At 38.1% G+C, this 13,731-nt stretch overlaps 1 protein-coding gene across 2 annotated transcripts in view; it reads left to right on the top strand.

The window, feature by feature from the left end:
* Window positions 1-1,935: 1,935 nt before the first annotated feature.
* LOC112055887 (protein bunched, class 2/F/G isoform-like) overlaps window positions 1,936-13,731 on the top strand; it is a 204,447-nt gene continuing 192,651 nt past the window's right edge. For both annotated transcript variants that reach the window (XM_052882757.1, XM_052882753.1), the window contains exon 1: window positions 1,936-4,901. In XM_052882757.1, coding sequence (XP_052738717.1) covers window positions 2,176-4,901 — 2,726 coding nt within the window. In that variant the 5' untranslated portion in view covers window positions 1,936-2,175. The remainder of the gene's footprint in view (window positions 4,902-13,731) is intronic.

Genomic DNA, 13,731 nt, shown 5'->3' with positions numbered 1-13,731 from the left:
GACGTCGCGGGACGCCAATTTACAAATAATAGCAAATTATCCTCGTTTAAGAAGTGTCACGGCGATTGGTGGGGATGGCTAAATCGACTGGTGATCTGGAGACCTTGCGGATAATAGCTGAGGTCGGGGCGCTTCTGGTCCCATCTTAGTTTAGTTCCCAAGATGAAGCCGCCCGTCGCGAAATAGCCTTCGTCCTTGCTTCTGTTTGCCGTGAGTTCACTTACTATTGTATCATTTATAGCTATTTTTTTATTTTACATAATTAATACCTGAATTGGTGTCAATTTTGGACTAAGATTTTAATTTGTTGGTAATTGGTGTACTTACCTATTAAAATGTAATAGGTACTTACCTAGTCTGTATAAAATACCAAATTATACAGTATACACCTACATTACATTAATTTATATTACCGAATTTCGTATGCACAGTATTCCTATCTACATAGGTAATGAATTACGTAAAAAGGAGACCGACCATTTTGGGCCTAGCAGAATGGTTACAGAAAAAAAACACTAAAAATACAATGTAATGTGTAATGTGTGTTTTTTGTTGAAGTCGTGCATTTCGTAATTTAGGTAGGTACCTACTTACCCATAATTATATCTTAACTATGCAACTGCGAATTAAACTGAAATTAAATTAGTATAAATCTGTTTGGATTTTTAACGGTTCATTCATGAAATGGCTCAGTGATGATAACAACTTGTCAGTCACCTACATATTTTTATTTCAAGTAGGTACCTACCTATTTCCTTAAAATAGGTACTATTTTACATAGCAACATTTAACTTGCCAGCATTTATGTAAGTAAGTACTTACATAAATGCGAGCATCAGAAAGTGTCGGAAACAATTTTCAGAATGGTTGAACCTATTTTTATGAGAGTGTTTGTTATTATTTACAATGAACTACCATCGCACCTGATGGAAAGTGAAGATGCAATATAAAATGGAAACGGGCTAACTTGTTTGGTGGATGAAAATCCATACCCATTTTGGTTTCTACACGACATCGTATCGGAACGCGAAATCGCTTAGCGGTACGTCTTCGCGGGCAGGGTTAGTTTATCTTTGGGTATATTTTTAAACCTACAGAGGAATTTAAACCTAAAGAGGAATGATAAAAACCAAACATGGAACCTAGAAGCTTAGCCGCTTAACTTGCCTAATACAAAAAAATGCGCGTAATCTACGCGCGTAGGTAATGTTTGGTTATTTCCAAAGGAAGTATTTTTTTAATATTTTAAAAACCTGTAGGTACTTACCTAATTTTAATTTTGGTATATACACAATTCTAAATTACAGTGCCATCTTTGTTGTAAACTGGAAAACAGCTTTTAAGAGCCATCTATCATCGAGTAGTAAAACTTCCAACAGATCTTTTTTTAATTTAATAACTGGTTCTGGATACCAGTCGTTTTAGGCGTTTATATACTGACATTTTTGTGTCCACAGATCAAAAATCAGACAGATTTAATTTGAAAAAGAAATAAAACGACGGCGTAAATTCCTTTAGATCTGCAAATAAAATATTTTGTATATTACAAATAAATTACAAATGAATGTTTATATTATAGTTTATTGTAACATAAATAAAGGACTTTTAGGAGATTCAAACCGTTGGGTTACTTACTGAATTTTGTAAAATATAATCAATATTGTTTTTAATAAGAGTGTCAAAGATTAAATTGATTCTGGGTGCATAATTTTGTGTCGTATATTTAAAATATATTTTCGGTTGTAAGTACTTATTAAAAGAACAAAATTTATTTTAGTTGCTAAATAATATTAGATCTAAAAAGATTGAAGCTTCAATTAAAGTGTGTTTCTTTTAAAAATATAATAGTGACATCAGTAGTGACATCTATCGTAAGTAGGTGAACTATAAAATTAGGTCTCCTGTCTGCTCTATAGTCTACTGCAAATTGTCAACCATAATGCATTGCGCATAAATGGCCGCCATGTTGCTGCCGTCTGAAAGATGTTCACATCTGTGTCTGTTTACTAATGAATTTTAAGAACTTTAATAGCTAAATTACTGTGTTTGTGAAATTGTGAGTGTACAATGGTTTTATATTACATACATATTTGTGATTAAAAAGTCTGTCAAATGTCTCTGAAGCCAATAAACAGTGAAATTTTCTTTAGGTAGTCATTCGAGTCAGACGGCATAATGGCTGACAATCTGATTCAAAAGTCACATAAAACTAGTGAAAAAAACAAGTATAACAACGTCGTTCATCGCACTACGAGTGAATCTCTTCGACTGAACGAGTCGGAGAAGGGAGTGACTCACCCGACGAGTCTTCAATCCACCCATAACCCAAGGAAAATATCTTCCTTTCAGATAACCAGTGTGACTGTTGGCTCTCGGGTGAGCACTGATGCAGGCGAGGATTCTGCGGACGATCTAGACGAATCTCACACCGACGACATCTCGAGGGTGACGGACATAGAGAATGAAACGCCGAGCTACTCGGAGGACACCTTCTCGAAAGACGACGTATTTTACAACGCGTCGAGTGCATCGTTAGGCTGCGCGCCCGTCATCCCGACCAGCTCGCAGTACGGGCTCGCGATCGTCGGCCAGGGCGACGCGGCCGCGCCACTGGGAGGAGGAGTGCCAAATAGTAATAGCGCAGAAGCGAATGATATGCACGTCAGCGTCACGAACGCGGCTGCCGGCAGCGTCATCAACCTCATCGGCAACTCCAAGCCGCAGGAAGGTATGAAGGAGATACAAGAACATGTGCGGAATGAAAGGTTTAAAGTTGTTAAAATCGAAAGCACTGAGCCTTTTCGTCGTGGTCGGTGGATGTGCATGGATTACCTCGACCATACTACAACCCAACCAAATGCTACTATCACTCTCAATAACAACATAGATGTAACAGAGACTAATGTGTTGCAAGCTCCCGACAGTGGTGTGGTTATAAACGATAGTCAACACGATGAAATGTGTAATGATTTGTCCAACAAAGGGCCTAAAGATCAAGTAAGTGTTGTACAGCAAATGGAACAATGTGTTCAGAAACAATTCCCTATGGCTTCCCCGGGACAATCTTTGACCCAACCTATCAATATAGTTCAACAACAAATGCCCGTCAACCAGGCGATGTCTGTACAATCTCCTCCTCTAGAGGTGCCGCAACAAATGCCAAATCAGAACATGCAGAATAACCAGCAAGTTGGTCAACAGCATCCACAAAGCATGACACACATCACAATGCAAAATGCAACACAGAGCCATCCGCCGCCCACCCAGCAACAACAGGTACAGCAAATACCACAAAGCTATCCCCAACACCAGCTGCAACAAGTGATAGCCCAATCGCAAGTTATGGCACAATCTCAAGGCATTGCCATGCAACAAATACCAATGCACCAGCAAATGCCACAACAAATGCAGCAAATTCCTAATCAGCAAATGCAACAGATGGGTCAACATCTACCCCAAGCTCAGCTCACTAATATGCAATTACAGCAGCAAATGCCTCAGATGCAAGGCATACCCAACCAAGGGCAACTAACCCAAGTTGCTGGACAACCACCCCAAATGCAACAAATTCAAATGCAACCTATGCAAGGCCAGCCAAACCAGCAACAAATACACCAAATGCAACAAGCGCAGATACCTAATATGGGACAAAGTCATCACCTCCAGAGTCAGCAAGCGATGGGCACACAGCAAGCCCAGTTGCAACATTTGTCTAGTCAGGCCCAAATGCAGGCATTGCAGAATCAACAAATGCCAAATCACATTCAACAAATGCAGATACCTCCTCAATTATCTGCCAACCAACAGATGACCCAAATGCAAACTCAAATGCATCAGTTGCCATCCCAGCCGCAACCGATACACCCTCAAATGCAACAGCAGGGAATGACTGTCGCTCAGCCACAGTACAACCAAGCAGTGAATCAACAACCTAATCCTCAGACCATGATCAATGCAACAATACCATCACAACAACAACCAATGGTTCAACAACAACATAATGTTCCTCAGTACCATGCACAGCAATCTCAGATGCCACAGCAGGGACAGACCTTGCCTCAAGAGGTGCTGACTAGTATTGTAACATCACAACAAGGTGCAACTCTCCCAACTAATCTCCAGCCAATGGCCACACAACCCCAAGGTTCCACATTGCCGGCCAATCTTCAGATGGGTGGACAGCAGCAGACCGCAGTGCATACCATGGCTCCGCAGCAAGGAGGCATGCAGCAGGGGAACATTCAAATTATGACAGCTCCGCAGAACATGCAGATGACTCTAGATGCAAATCAGCCCAGTATGCAGTTACCTGCCTCAGATCCTATTTACATCCAGCCCACTAATGTCGGTCAACAGATGCCAACACACATGACTCAGCCACAAAATATGTTGCAACAACAAGTAAGCGGGCAGGCGCAGATGGGCGGAGTGCAATATGTTCCTAACCAGCCCGTGGCACAGATGTCTATGGGGCAGCCTAATATTCCCATGTCAATGCAACAGAGCATGCCCGTCGGAATGGGTGGAGGCGTCCATGCGAATGTGGTGCAATCTCAGACCAGTATGGCTCTCGGATACGGTGGTGTGGTGCCTGTGATGTCCCAGAGTAGTGTAGCGCCCGTTGAGGCGACCGTGTCCGGAACTAACTCGCCAGTCGTGTCCATGCCAGTCAGTTCTGCCGCGTACGTGACCAACGCACCGCAGCCGGTGCATGACAGTCAGGGCTTCGGCAGCCCCGTGAGTGCAGTGGTGTCTCATGCCATCAGTGGCGCAGTGGTGAGCAACGTGAATGTGAATGCGAGTGATAGTGGTGCTCCAGATGTGGCTCCGGACATCCAGGCCACAGACACCGGGGATGGCAAGGAGGATAGTCAGGCCGCTCCGCCACCGGAGGATGAAAGGTGAGTCAACTTTGCTTGCCTTGGCGCCACCTATCTGATAAGTTTATTTGATAAAAAAACCAATTATTATAAGCTCGAATCCATTCAGAGATAAGATAAACTTGCATTTGTGATAATATTTTTATGCATTGATTAAATTCCAAGACCATTTCTAAATTATCTACATTTTCCTGCTAACTTATCTACTTACTCTTAAGTTAATCTTAATATTAATTTATTATGAAACACTGCTAAAACTTATAACATTACAACTTCAGGGTATGCCCAACTAGTTCCCAACCCATACGGGGCCCTTAGTCATGAGCTGGTTCTTGCAACACGGCACAATCAACATGATTAATATGAATAATACTCACGATACTTTAAATTCTAAAATAACCTGAATATCTTACCTACATATAATTGACACTTATGCTAAAATATCAGTATACACTAATTATTAATAGTAATAAATAGTTATTTCTGTAAATATGACAAGTATAAATAACTTAATAACTGTAGGAAACTCAGCAAGGGGTTGTCTGGAAAAGTGAGAGTTTCTATTATGATTACCTACTTTAATGAAATGATTTTTTGCTGGCTTTTTTTATATCCTAGGACTTGGAGATTGATAAGTACCTGTTATTATTCTTACAATCATTATTGTTTATAATTGTATATTTGTCTACTGGCATATCTTTTTAATGTTAAGTGAATAAGTGTTTTTTCTACCTGATGATATGAGCTGTATAAACAATGTAACAGAGCGTCTCTCACAGGTCAAGGTACTAGGAACATTCTCCATTTTGTGCCCAACAACCATATCTTTCAAATTGTGATAGCCCGGTGGATATGACCTCTGCCTCCATTTCCGGAGGACATAGGTTCTAATCCGGTCCAGGGCATGCACCTCCAACTTTTCAGTTATGTGCACTTTAAGAAATTAAATATCATGTGTCTCAAACGATGAAGGAAAACCATTGTGAGGAAACCTGCATATCTGACATTTTTCACAATTCTCTATGTGTGTGAAGTCTGACAATCTGCATTGGGCCAGCGTGCTGGACTATTGACCCAACCCCTCTTATTCTGAGAGGAGACTCGTGCTCAGTTGTGAGCCGAATATGGATTGATGACTAACCATATCTTTCAAATACCAGTGTGGTATATTTTGATTGTGTATGTATTTGTATTATTATATGAATAATTTCTATGTAGAATTATATAATGTACAGTGTACACCCACAGATCTTATACACCTACACTACAGATCTTATGATTTTATAAACATACCAGGATCATAAACAGACATAATGAAAGGAAAGCAAAAATTCAATTGTTTACAAGCCACTTTGATGACAAGTTACCACTAGATTGTTATGTCACCTCAGGTTGTTACTCACAGCCAGTTTCTTCATGTAAAGCTAAAGTAACAGTAAAAGTAGTAAGTAGTAAAGAAAACTTTATTTTTCAGTGAATAAGACCGTCACTTTTGATTTATGACGTTACTTTGACTGTTACTTGCAATGAAGAAACTGGCCGTCAGACATTGGAAATTTACAGTTTAATAAATCCATGCCTCTATTTGGTTTCTTCAAAAACATACTACTTTCTTTTGAGTTCTTTATGTTTTTCTCTTTACGACAAAATATACCCAGCTGCACACTGAATCCATTGAATGATAATATATTTGTCCCACTCTATGTCAAAATTGCCTCGTTCAATCACACTCAAGTTAATTTTCAAATCAAGTGCCAGAATGTATGGATGTGTGTTTGTGTGGATGTTTGTTACACTTTAACGCCGTTTCTACTGAAGCAATTTGGCTGAAATTTGGTATGGAAATAGATTTTACTCTAGATTAACACATATGCTACTTTTTATCTCGAAAAAATCCATAGATTCCCGAGATATGCGAAAACCTGATGATTTTGATGGTATGAATGTTTGTTACTCTTTCACGCTTCGGCTACTGTACCAAATCACCTGAAATTTTTATTTGAGATAGATTATGGTCTGGATTAACACATAGGCTACTTTTAATCCCTGAGAAATCTATGGTTCCTGAGGGATTTATGAATAACTAAATTCCACGCGGACGCTATATTTTATCGCCGCATTTCCATGGCAATGGGAAGTCTGCTAGTTAGTTATAATGTCACTGTTAAGACTACAGCAGCTATAGCGCTCAAGTGGGCCCTTCTTAGGTCATAGGACAGGATCTATTTGCGAAAATAACTCTATCCGTAGACAATGGCTGTCGTTTTCGTTGTGTTTGGCCGCGGCCAGTACCGTGCGTGCGGAATCCAAACTGCCTCCCTTTGATGCTGTTTATTTGCGCTTCGTCCTGCGACATAAATAGGTAGTTGACACGTACGGAATATGGTGCCCGACGGTATGCCGTCCGCTAGGGTTGCCGACTTGGGAAAATAATATCACGTCACTAGAGTTTGGTTACTGAAAGTAGAGACTGAAATCGCGGGGCACATTATAAAAAAGCCTACTACTTAATGTTTGTTAAAAAAAACGTATAGGTGCTCGAATATAGTGTGTATTACTAGCTTTAAAAAAACAAAATGCAAGTATTAAACTGATTTATCCAATATTTTCAGTATAAATTAGGGAATGCCCTTCGATGTTTTTAAAATTTTCCGGCCGATTACAGTTTCTACTTTCATTAGCCAATCTCTAATATTTACTATTGGAAGGAAGGATTTTTGGAACGAAGTTCTTTTGTGCGGCATCCTCTTTTTACTGTATTTATTTTAACTTTATAAACTTAGATTTCAAATTTCTTGTTCTGACTTGTGTAATACCTACCTAATATGGTTTTAATTTTAAGTCGATTCCTCCACGCGTTTCCGAGATAAAGGGTTTTGGAAAAAGGAGGGTAAAGGGATTATACGGAAATCTAATAAAGGAATTATAATTAATAAAAAAAATTGGTTGTGTGTCTCCTGATAAATACATACATAAATCCATCCATACTAATATTATAAATGAGAAAGTAAGTCTGCCTGTCTGATCCTTTTCACGGCTAAATCACTAAACCAATTTGGATAATATTGTCTATAGAAATAAATTGGGCCTTGGAGCACGACATAAATCGATGGATAACGCGTAAGACAGTTTTTTAAATTGTATATAAATTAAAAGTATGCTAATAGTAAAGCAATTTTGTATAAGTAACAGAGTATCTGCGATCATTACTTTCGGAGCTACAGGGATTTAAAAGGTCATATTTGCGGCACTGCCACGGCCTGAAAAAGGCCTATACAAAATGGTGCGAATTAATGACGTCGTAGGTACATAATGATCGTTATATTTGTATGTGCGTTCAAACAAAATTACTAATATCTTTGTTATTTGTGCGTTTATGTTAAAACTGTATGTGCGTTTATGTAAGAAAGCTAAAACTGTATGAATTACGATAAAAAAATTTAATAGATTTTAAATTTTATAATCTTATTTATTTTGGAAATATCCAGACAATCTTCGCTTTTTATGTATAAATTAGTTAACATTGACCTTATTTACCCGAATATATCATAAAAATCAATATATTCAAACATAGTCATCATCCCTATTACACGCGAACGGAGAATTACATCAGACGTGATTTTGGTGGCAACCCTATATGATGACTCACGCGCAACGCATCCGACTCACGGGCCGGCTAAAAAAGTGACTGGCCCGTTCTTTGCATTCAGAGTCAGGCGCGCTTTCTTTATACCGAACGCCGGTAACCTAACTATACACTTTTTCGTAAGTGATTCCCTTGGTCTATCTAAGACCATAATAATATGATAGTAGTGGCGTGCAGATGGTTATTAAACATTTTGATTTTGATTTTGATTTTTGGGTAGGCACTATTGTATGAAATGGTAAATTCTTTCTCCAATGTAATTCTTCTTTGAAATGCGCCCCCAGGGTATGCAGTGTTTTATGGCATTTTTAAGTTTTCGACCAATTATTATAAACATTATTACCAGACGTTTCGAAAGAGCTTGTAAACTGAGCCTAATTAATATATATATATTTTTTAAATGAATATTTACCATATATGTATTTACTATATGGTAAATATTAATTCCTATTCCCCTCCAACTAGACGGGAAAGACTGTATTAGGAGTGGGTACGACAATAGACCAACGGGGCGGGGATCGAACTACCTACCACCTCTCGGTGATGAGTCCGACCGTTGAGCTATTGAGGCTCTTGAAAATGAAATGAATTTTGACTTTGACATACGAAGAAAGATCAAGCCGCAGTTAGCTATAGATCATTGACGTGCACAAGGTTTTCAACTAGGGTAGGCAGTAAACAAAGTAGAAAATGCCTACTCAAATACAGGTTCGCAACTTGCCTACAGGGTATGCACTCCATTTTTGCATTTATCAAGTGCACGCAACTGGATGCAGTAAAGGCGTCAACTCATCAAACAGCAAGCGGATGCAGTTTTGCTGTAGATGCGTAGTGATAGACGTCTCCACCGCCTCGCTCAGTGAATGTTTGCCACTTTATGCTTCTAATTGCATCCGTACTGTATTTGTGTCCAAAGCGGGAGAAATAATAATTATTATTATAGAGTGCTAGCGTACGCCCGCGTCTTTGTCCGCGTGAAATTCAGTTTTTCACAAATCCCGCGGGAACCATGGATTTTACGGGGATGAAAAGTAGCCTATGTGTGAATCCAGAGTAAAATCTATTTCCATTCCAAAATTCAACCAAATCGCTTCAGTAGCCGCAGCGTAAAAGAGGAACAAACATACTTACACACACACAAACTTTCGCCTTTATAGTATTAGTAGGAAGGATAGATAGACTAGCCGACGCCGCACGGTTTCACGGAAAAATATAGTATAGTATGACACTAACAGATAACGTGGTTTCCTAGAGGTAAAAGAATTTTTAAAATCGGTTCAATTGATCCAGGGATCAGTACACATACTTTATCTCTTTAAAATATTAGCATAGATTTAAATTACTTGTACATCCTATTACAAAAAAATTAAGCACATAGACACAAATGTAGACATTATTACAAATGTAACGCTCATTTAACCGAAATATATGTAATTATGTATATATGTATTTTAAATGTCTCGGTATACACCGACAACATTTTAATGAGTCTCTGCACTCACTTTTTATACTTTATATTTATTCCAAAGGAAGTTATTAAGTTGCGGATACTAGGTATATTAAGTACAAAATATGAAGACTTTCAGACCAATTACATAAGGACCTGCCTCGCTAGACGTTACCACAGTAGATATAATAAGCAGTATAGTAACTCGGCCGTATTTTTTAAATAAATACCTACAGCCGCGCGGCACGTAAACATGTGATAGGGCTGCCCGCCTCCAGCATTTTAATTACATTTGCCAACTTTGTGTTTCCATTTAGTTTTGTGATTGTAAATACACTTTTTTTTAAATAGACAAATAAAATACTTTGTAAATTATAGTAGAATAGGAAGTGATCCATAAAATGCGTGTTGTTTTTTGATTGGTAGATTTAAATAAGGCTGATACTGATCAATGATTGAAGCACCATCATATTATCATTATCATATCATTTATTTTGGTGATGCCATCTAGGTATTACCACCACACTAGTGACTAAAAAACCGGTCAAGTGCGTGTCGGGCCATGCGCAGTGTATGGTTCCGTAGATTATGTTAGCACTTTAATCCTTTATGTAATGCACAAAAATATCGATAACGATACCCCAAACTATAGAATAAACGATAAAAAATTGATCCTGACTTGGCATGTAGGGAAGGAACCACAAAAAAAAAGAGATTGACCGGGTTCGCTAGTTTACTAAAAAAATCTGGATAGGTATATTAATATCAGCCGGCTCTTTACTCTTTTTATTCAAATACATTAAAGTATGAGCAACAGAATGATGTTGTTAAATTTAAACAACTTCTTTACTTAACTTCTTTATGACATTAAAATACAGGTATACAAAACATACATGTCATAAGATTTAAATCTATGTATTACATAATAATCAAAGAAAACAACCTAAATGAGGAAGTTAATAAATAATCATTTAATAATATTATATTACCGTTTTCGTCATTTACCTATTTACACAATTTTATTATTTAAGCATTTATTTATATATATTTTTTTTTAAATTATGCCTTTAGAATACAAAATATTAATCAAACTTTATAAAATATAATAGCCCACCAGTTGCGAGGCTTTTTTTCCTAGTCGTCATAATTAAAAATCCAATACACTGTGCGTTCGTCACCGCGGCAGTCGCGATTGTCTTCACCCTACGATCACCCCACGTTCGGGGTGCGTAGGTATAGCTCGCGTTTCGACCTCTAGTATGAAGTTATCCTACTGGTTATACTGTGACGTTACCCATCTGTCAAAGATCAAAAATCAACGATCTAACGCGTATAGAAAAACTTTCTATAGGATCGATGTTTCATTGTTTTAATCGTTTTCGTCGTGTAAAGAGCTCTTAATAAATGCCGATTTGTGTAGTTTAGTGGCATATAACAAGGTCAACAATTTCTAGTTTACTAAATTAAAAGATAACGTTTCTTTTGTTATTATTTTTAAGTTATAGCAAATTTGTTATAAAAACAATATCTAAAAAGAATCGATTCTTCAGTTGGAAAAACGAAACATCGATTAAATAATCGAATATTCTGTGTACATAAATGTCTTCTGTGGATAGTTAATGCTATGTATTTGTTAAACTGGATCAACACAAAATATATTTGTTAGTGTTGAATATTTTCGATGTGTGAGTTTACCTCGCCCTCTTTAAAAATGACAGATAATTTTGTTTGCAATTTTGGATGCGATACTAGTCCTTTTGTAATTGGTCTGAGCGCAGCTTAGAGCCAACTCCAATTGGCGAGTTTTAGTGGATGATTTGGTTGATGTTTGACTTTTTAACGATCATTATCAGATGTTAATGATACTGACCGAGACTGACATCTTGACATACTGGGATAGGAGGTGCATAACACCACCCACGGGCTGAGAATTGTAATGATTTTTTTTTATACATATAATATTAATATAAATCCTACTAATTTTTTAATTATAAACGCGACAGTTAGGATGGATGTTTGTTACGCATTAACGCCGCAACTACTGAACCGATTTAGCTGAAATTTGGAATGAAAATAGATTTTATTTTTAGACAAAAGTCGCGGGCGTGTCTGCTAGTAGGTAGATCTCAAAATTCACAATTATTTTAACTAAAGGATCTTTTGCTGAGTTTCTTGATGGTGTGACAGAATCTACCTACTTTAGTATCTGTGGTAGAATACCTCGTTATATAAGTTTTAAAACTACTTGAAAATAAATTAATTTCATTTGCTTTACATATATACATTTAATACTACGTACTGGCACCTTAGTATTGTCTTCCATTCTCATTGACGAAGAGCTTAATTACGATTCTAATGAGTTCTTCGAGTATTCCCTCGGCGTATCGACAATGCTAAAGGGTCTCGGGCCGGCGCCAGCGCAGCGTCACCGGCGTCGCCTGTAATCGAATCGAGAGCGGAAGGCCGTGAAACCCGAGATTGCCGTTCGCTTATGATCGGTCCCGTATGCATTACAATTTACATGCAATCTTATAATCGGACGATTAGAAATCCTCGCCTGACTGACTATTGTACGTGGACGACGTTGTTTCAGATAGTATAGGCATGTGTTACGGATCAAGTGATCGATTGGCCATTTTATATTATGCCCGGGTAATGAATAATGCCAAGTTGCTTTGAGAAAGTAGCTCGGGCATTAGTAGTAACTGCCTGGTTGATACAGTGGTTAATTTGTTAAGTAATTTAAACTTTAGTAACCATTTAAAGTTTTAAACTACTTTCAATGATTAAGGACGTTTTTTCTTTATGCGATTTTTCCCTGTTCTTCGAAACTACAAAATCGCGTTTAACAAATAAAAGTATTGTTATAGTCGATTCGCTTCAGTTTTTTCCAATGAGCTATTGTCTCAACTGGCTTTTGTTCTCTCCATTCATGCTACCTGAGCGGTTTACAGTCGTGTGACATTGACGCGTGCACTGAAGCAATTAAATGACGACACGATCTCGTCTTTGGTGGAAATATTTGAGGTTAGCGCGCAATATGATATTTGGCTAGTGGCAAATTCTTGCACGCCATTCCAAGCAATAGCAGTAGATATACTAGCGGACGCCCGCGGTTTCGTCCGTATTAAGAAATCTTTTATCAATTGAAAAAAAATTTAAAGATTGTAGTACCTTACCTTAATTTCGTATCGATTGCCATTTTGCATAATACACTTCAGAGGCCAAGATAGATTCACTCCACCACTTAGTCCAACTAGGCGGCATTTATCAAATCAAGTTTTTTTTTTACAAGTTAGTCCTTGACTACAATCTCACCTGATGGTAAGTGATGATGCAGTCTAAGATGGAAGCGGGCTAACTTGTTAGGAGGAGGAGGAAAATCCACACCCCTTTTGGTTTCTACACGGCATCGTACCGGAACGCTAAATCGCTTTGGCGGTACATCTTTGCTTTGCGGGTAGGGTGGTAACTAGCCACGGCCGAAGCCTTCCACCAGCCAGATCTGGACAAATTAAGAAAATCTCAATCTGCCGAGCCCAGGAGAGAGGAGGAGAGGATCGAACCCAGGACCTCCGTTTTGTAAATCCACCGCGCATACCACTGCGCCACGGAGGCCGTCAATTGTCCACTTAGTCCAGCTAGGAGGCATTTCTCAAATCAAGTTTTCAACTATGCGTAAAAACTTACACACACTCCTGTTCTCTATTTTTTTCAGACACTTTAAAATGCAAGAATTCCAAATGTAAGATTCAATT

Source organism: Bicyclus anynana, chromosome 1, assembly GCF_947172395.1.
Source record: "Bicyclus anynana chromosome 1, ilBicAnyn1.1, whole genome shotgun sequence".
NCBI lineage: Eukaryota > Metazoa > Arthropoda > Insecta > Lepidoptera > Nymphalidae > Bicyclus > Bicyclus anynana.
This window is presented reverse-complemented; position numbering and strand designations above follow the sequence as displayed.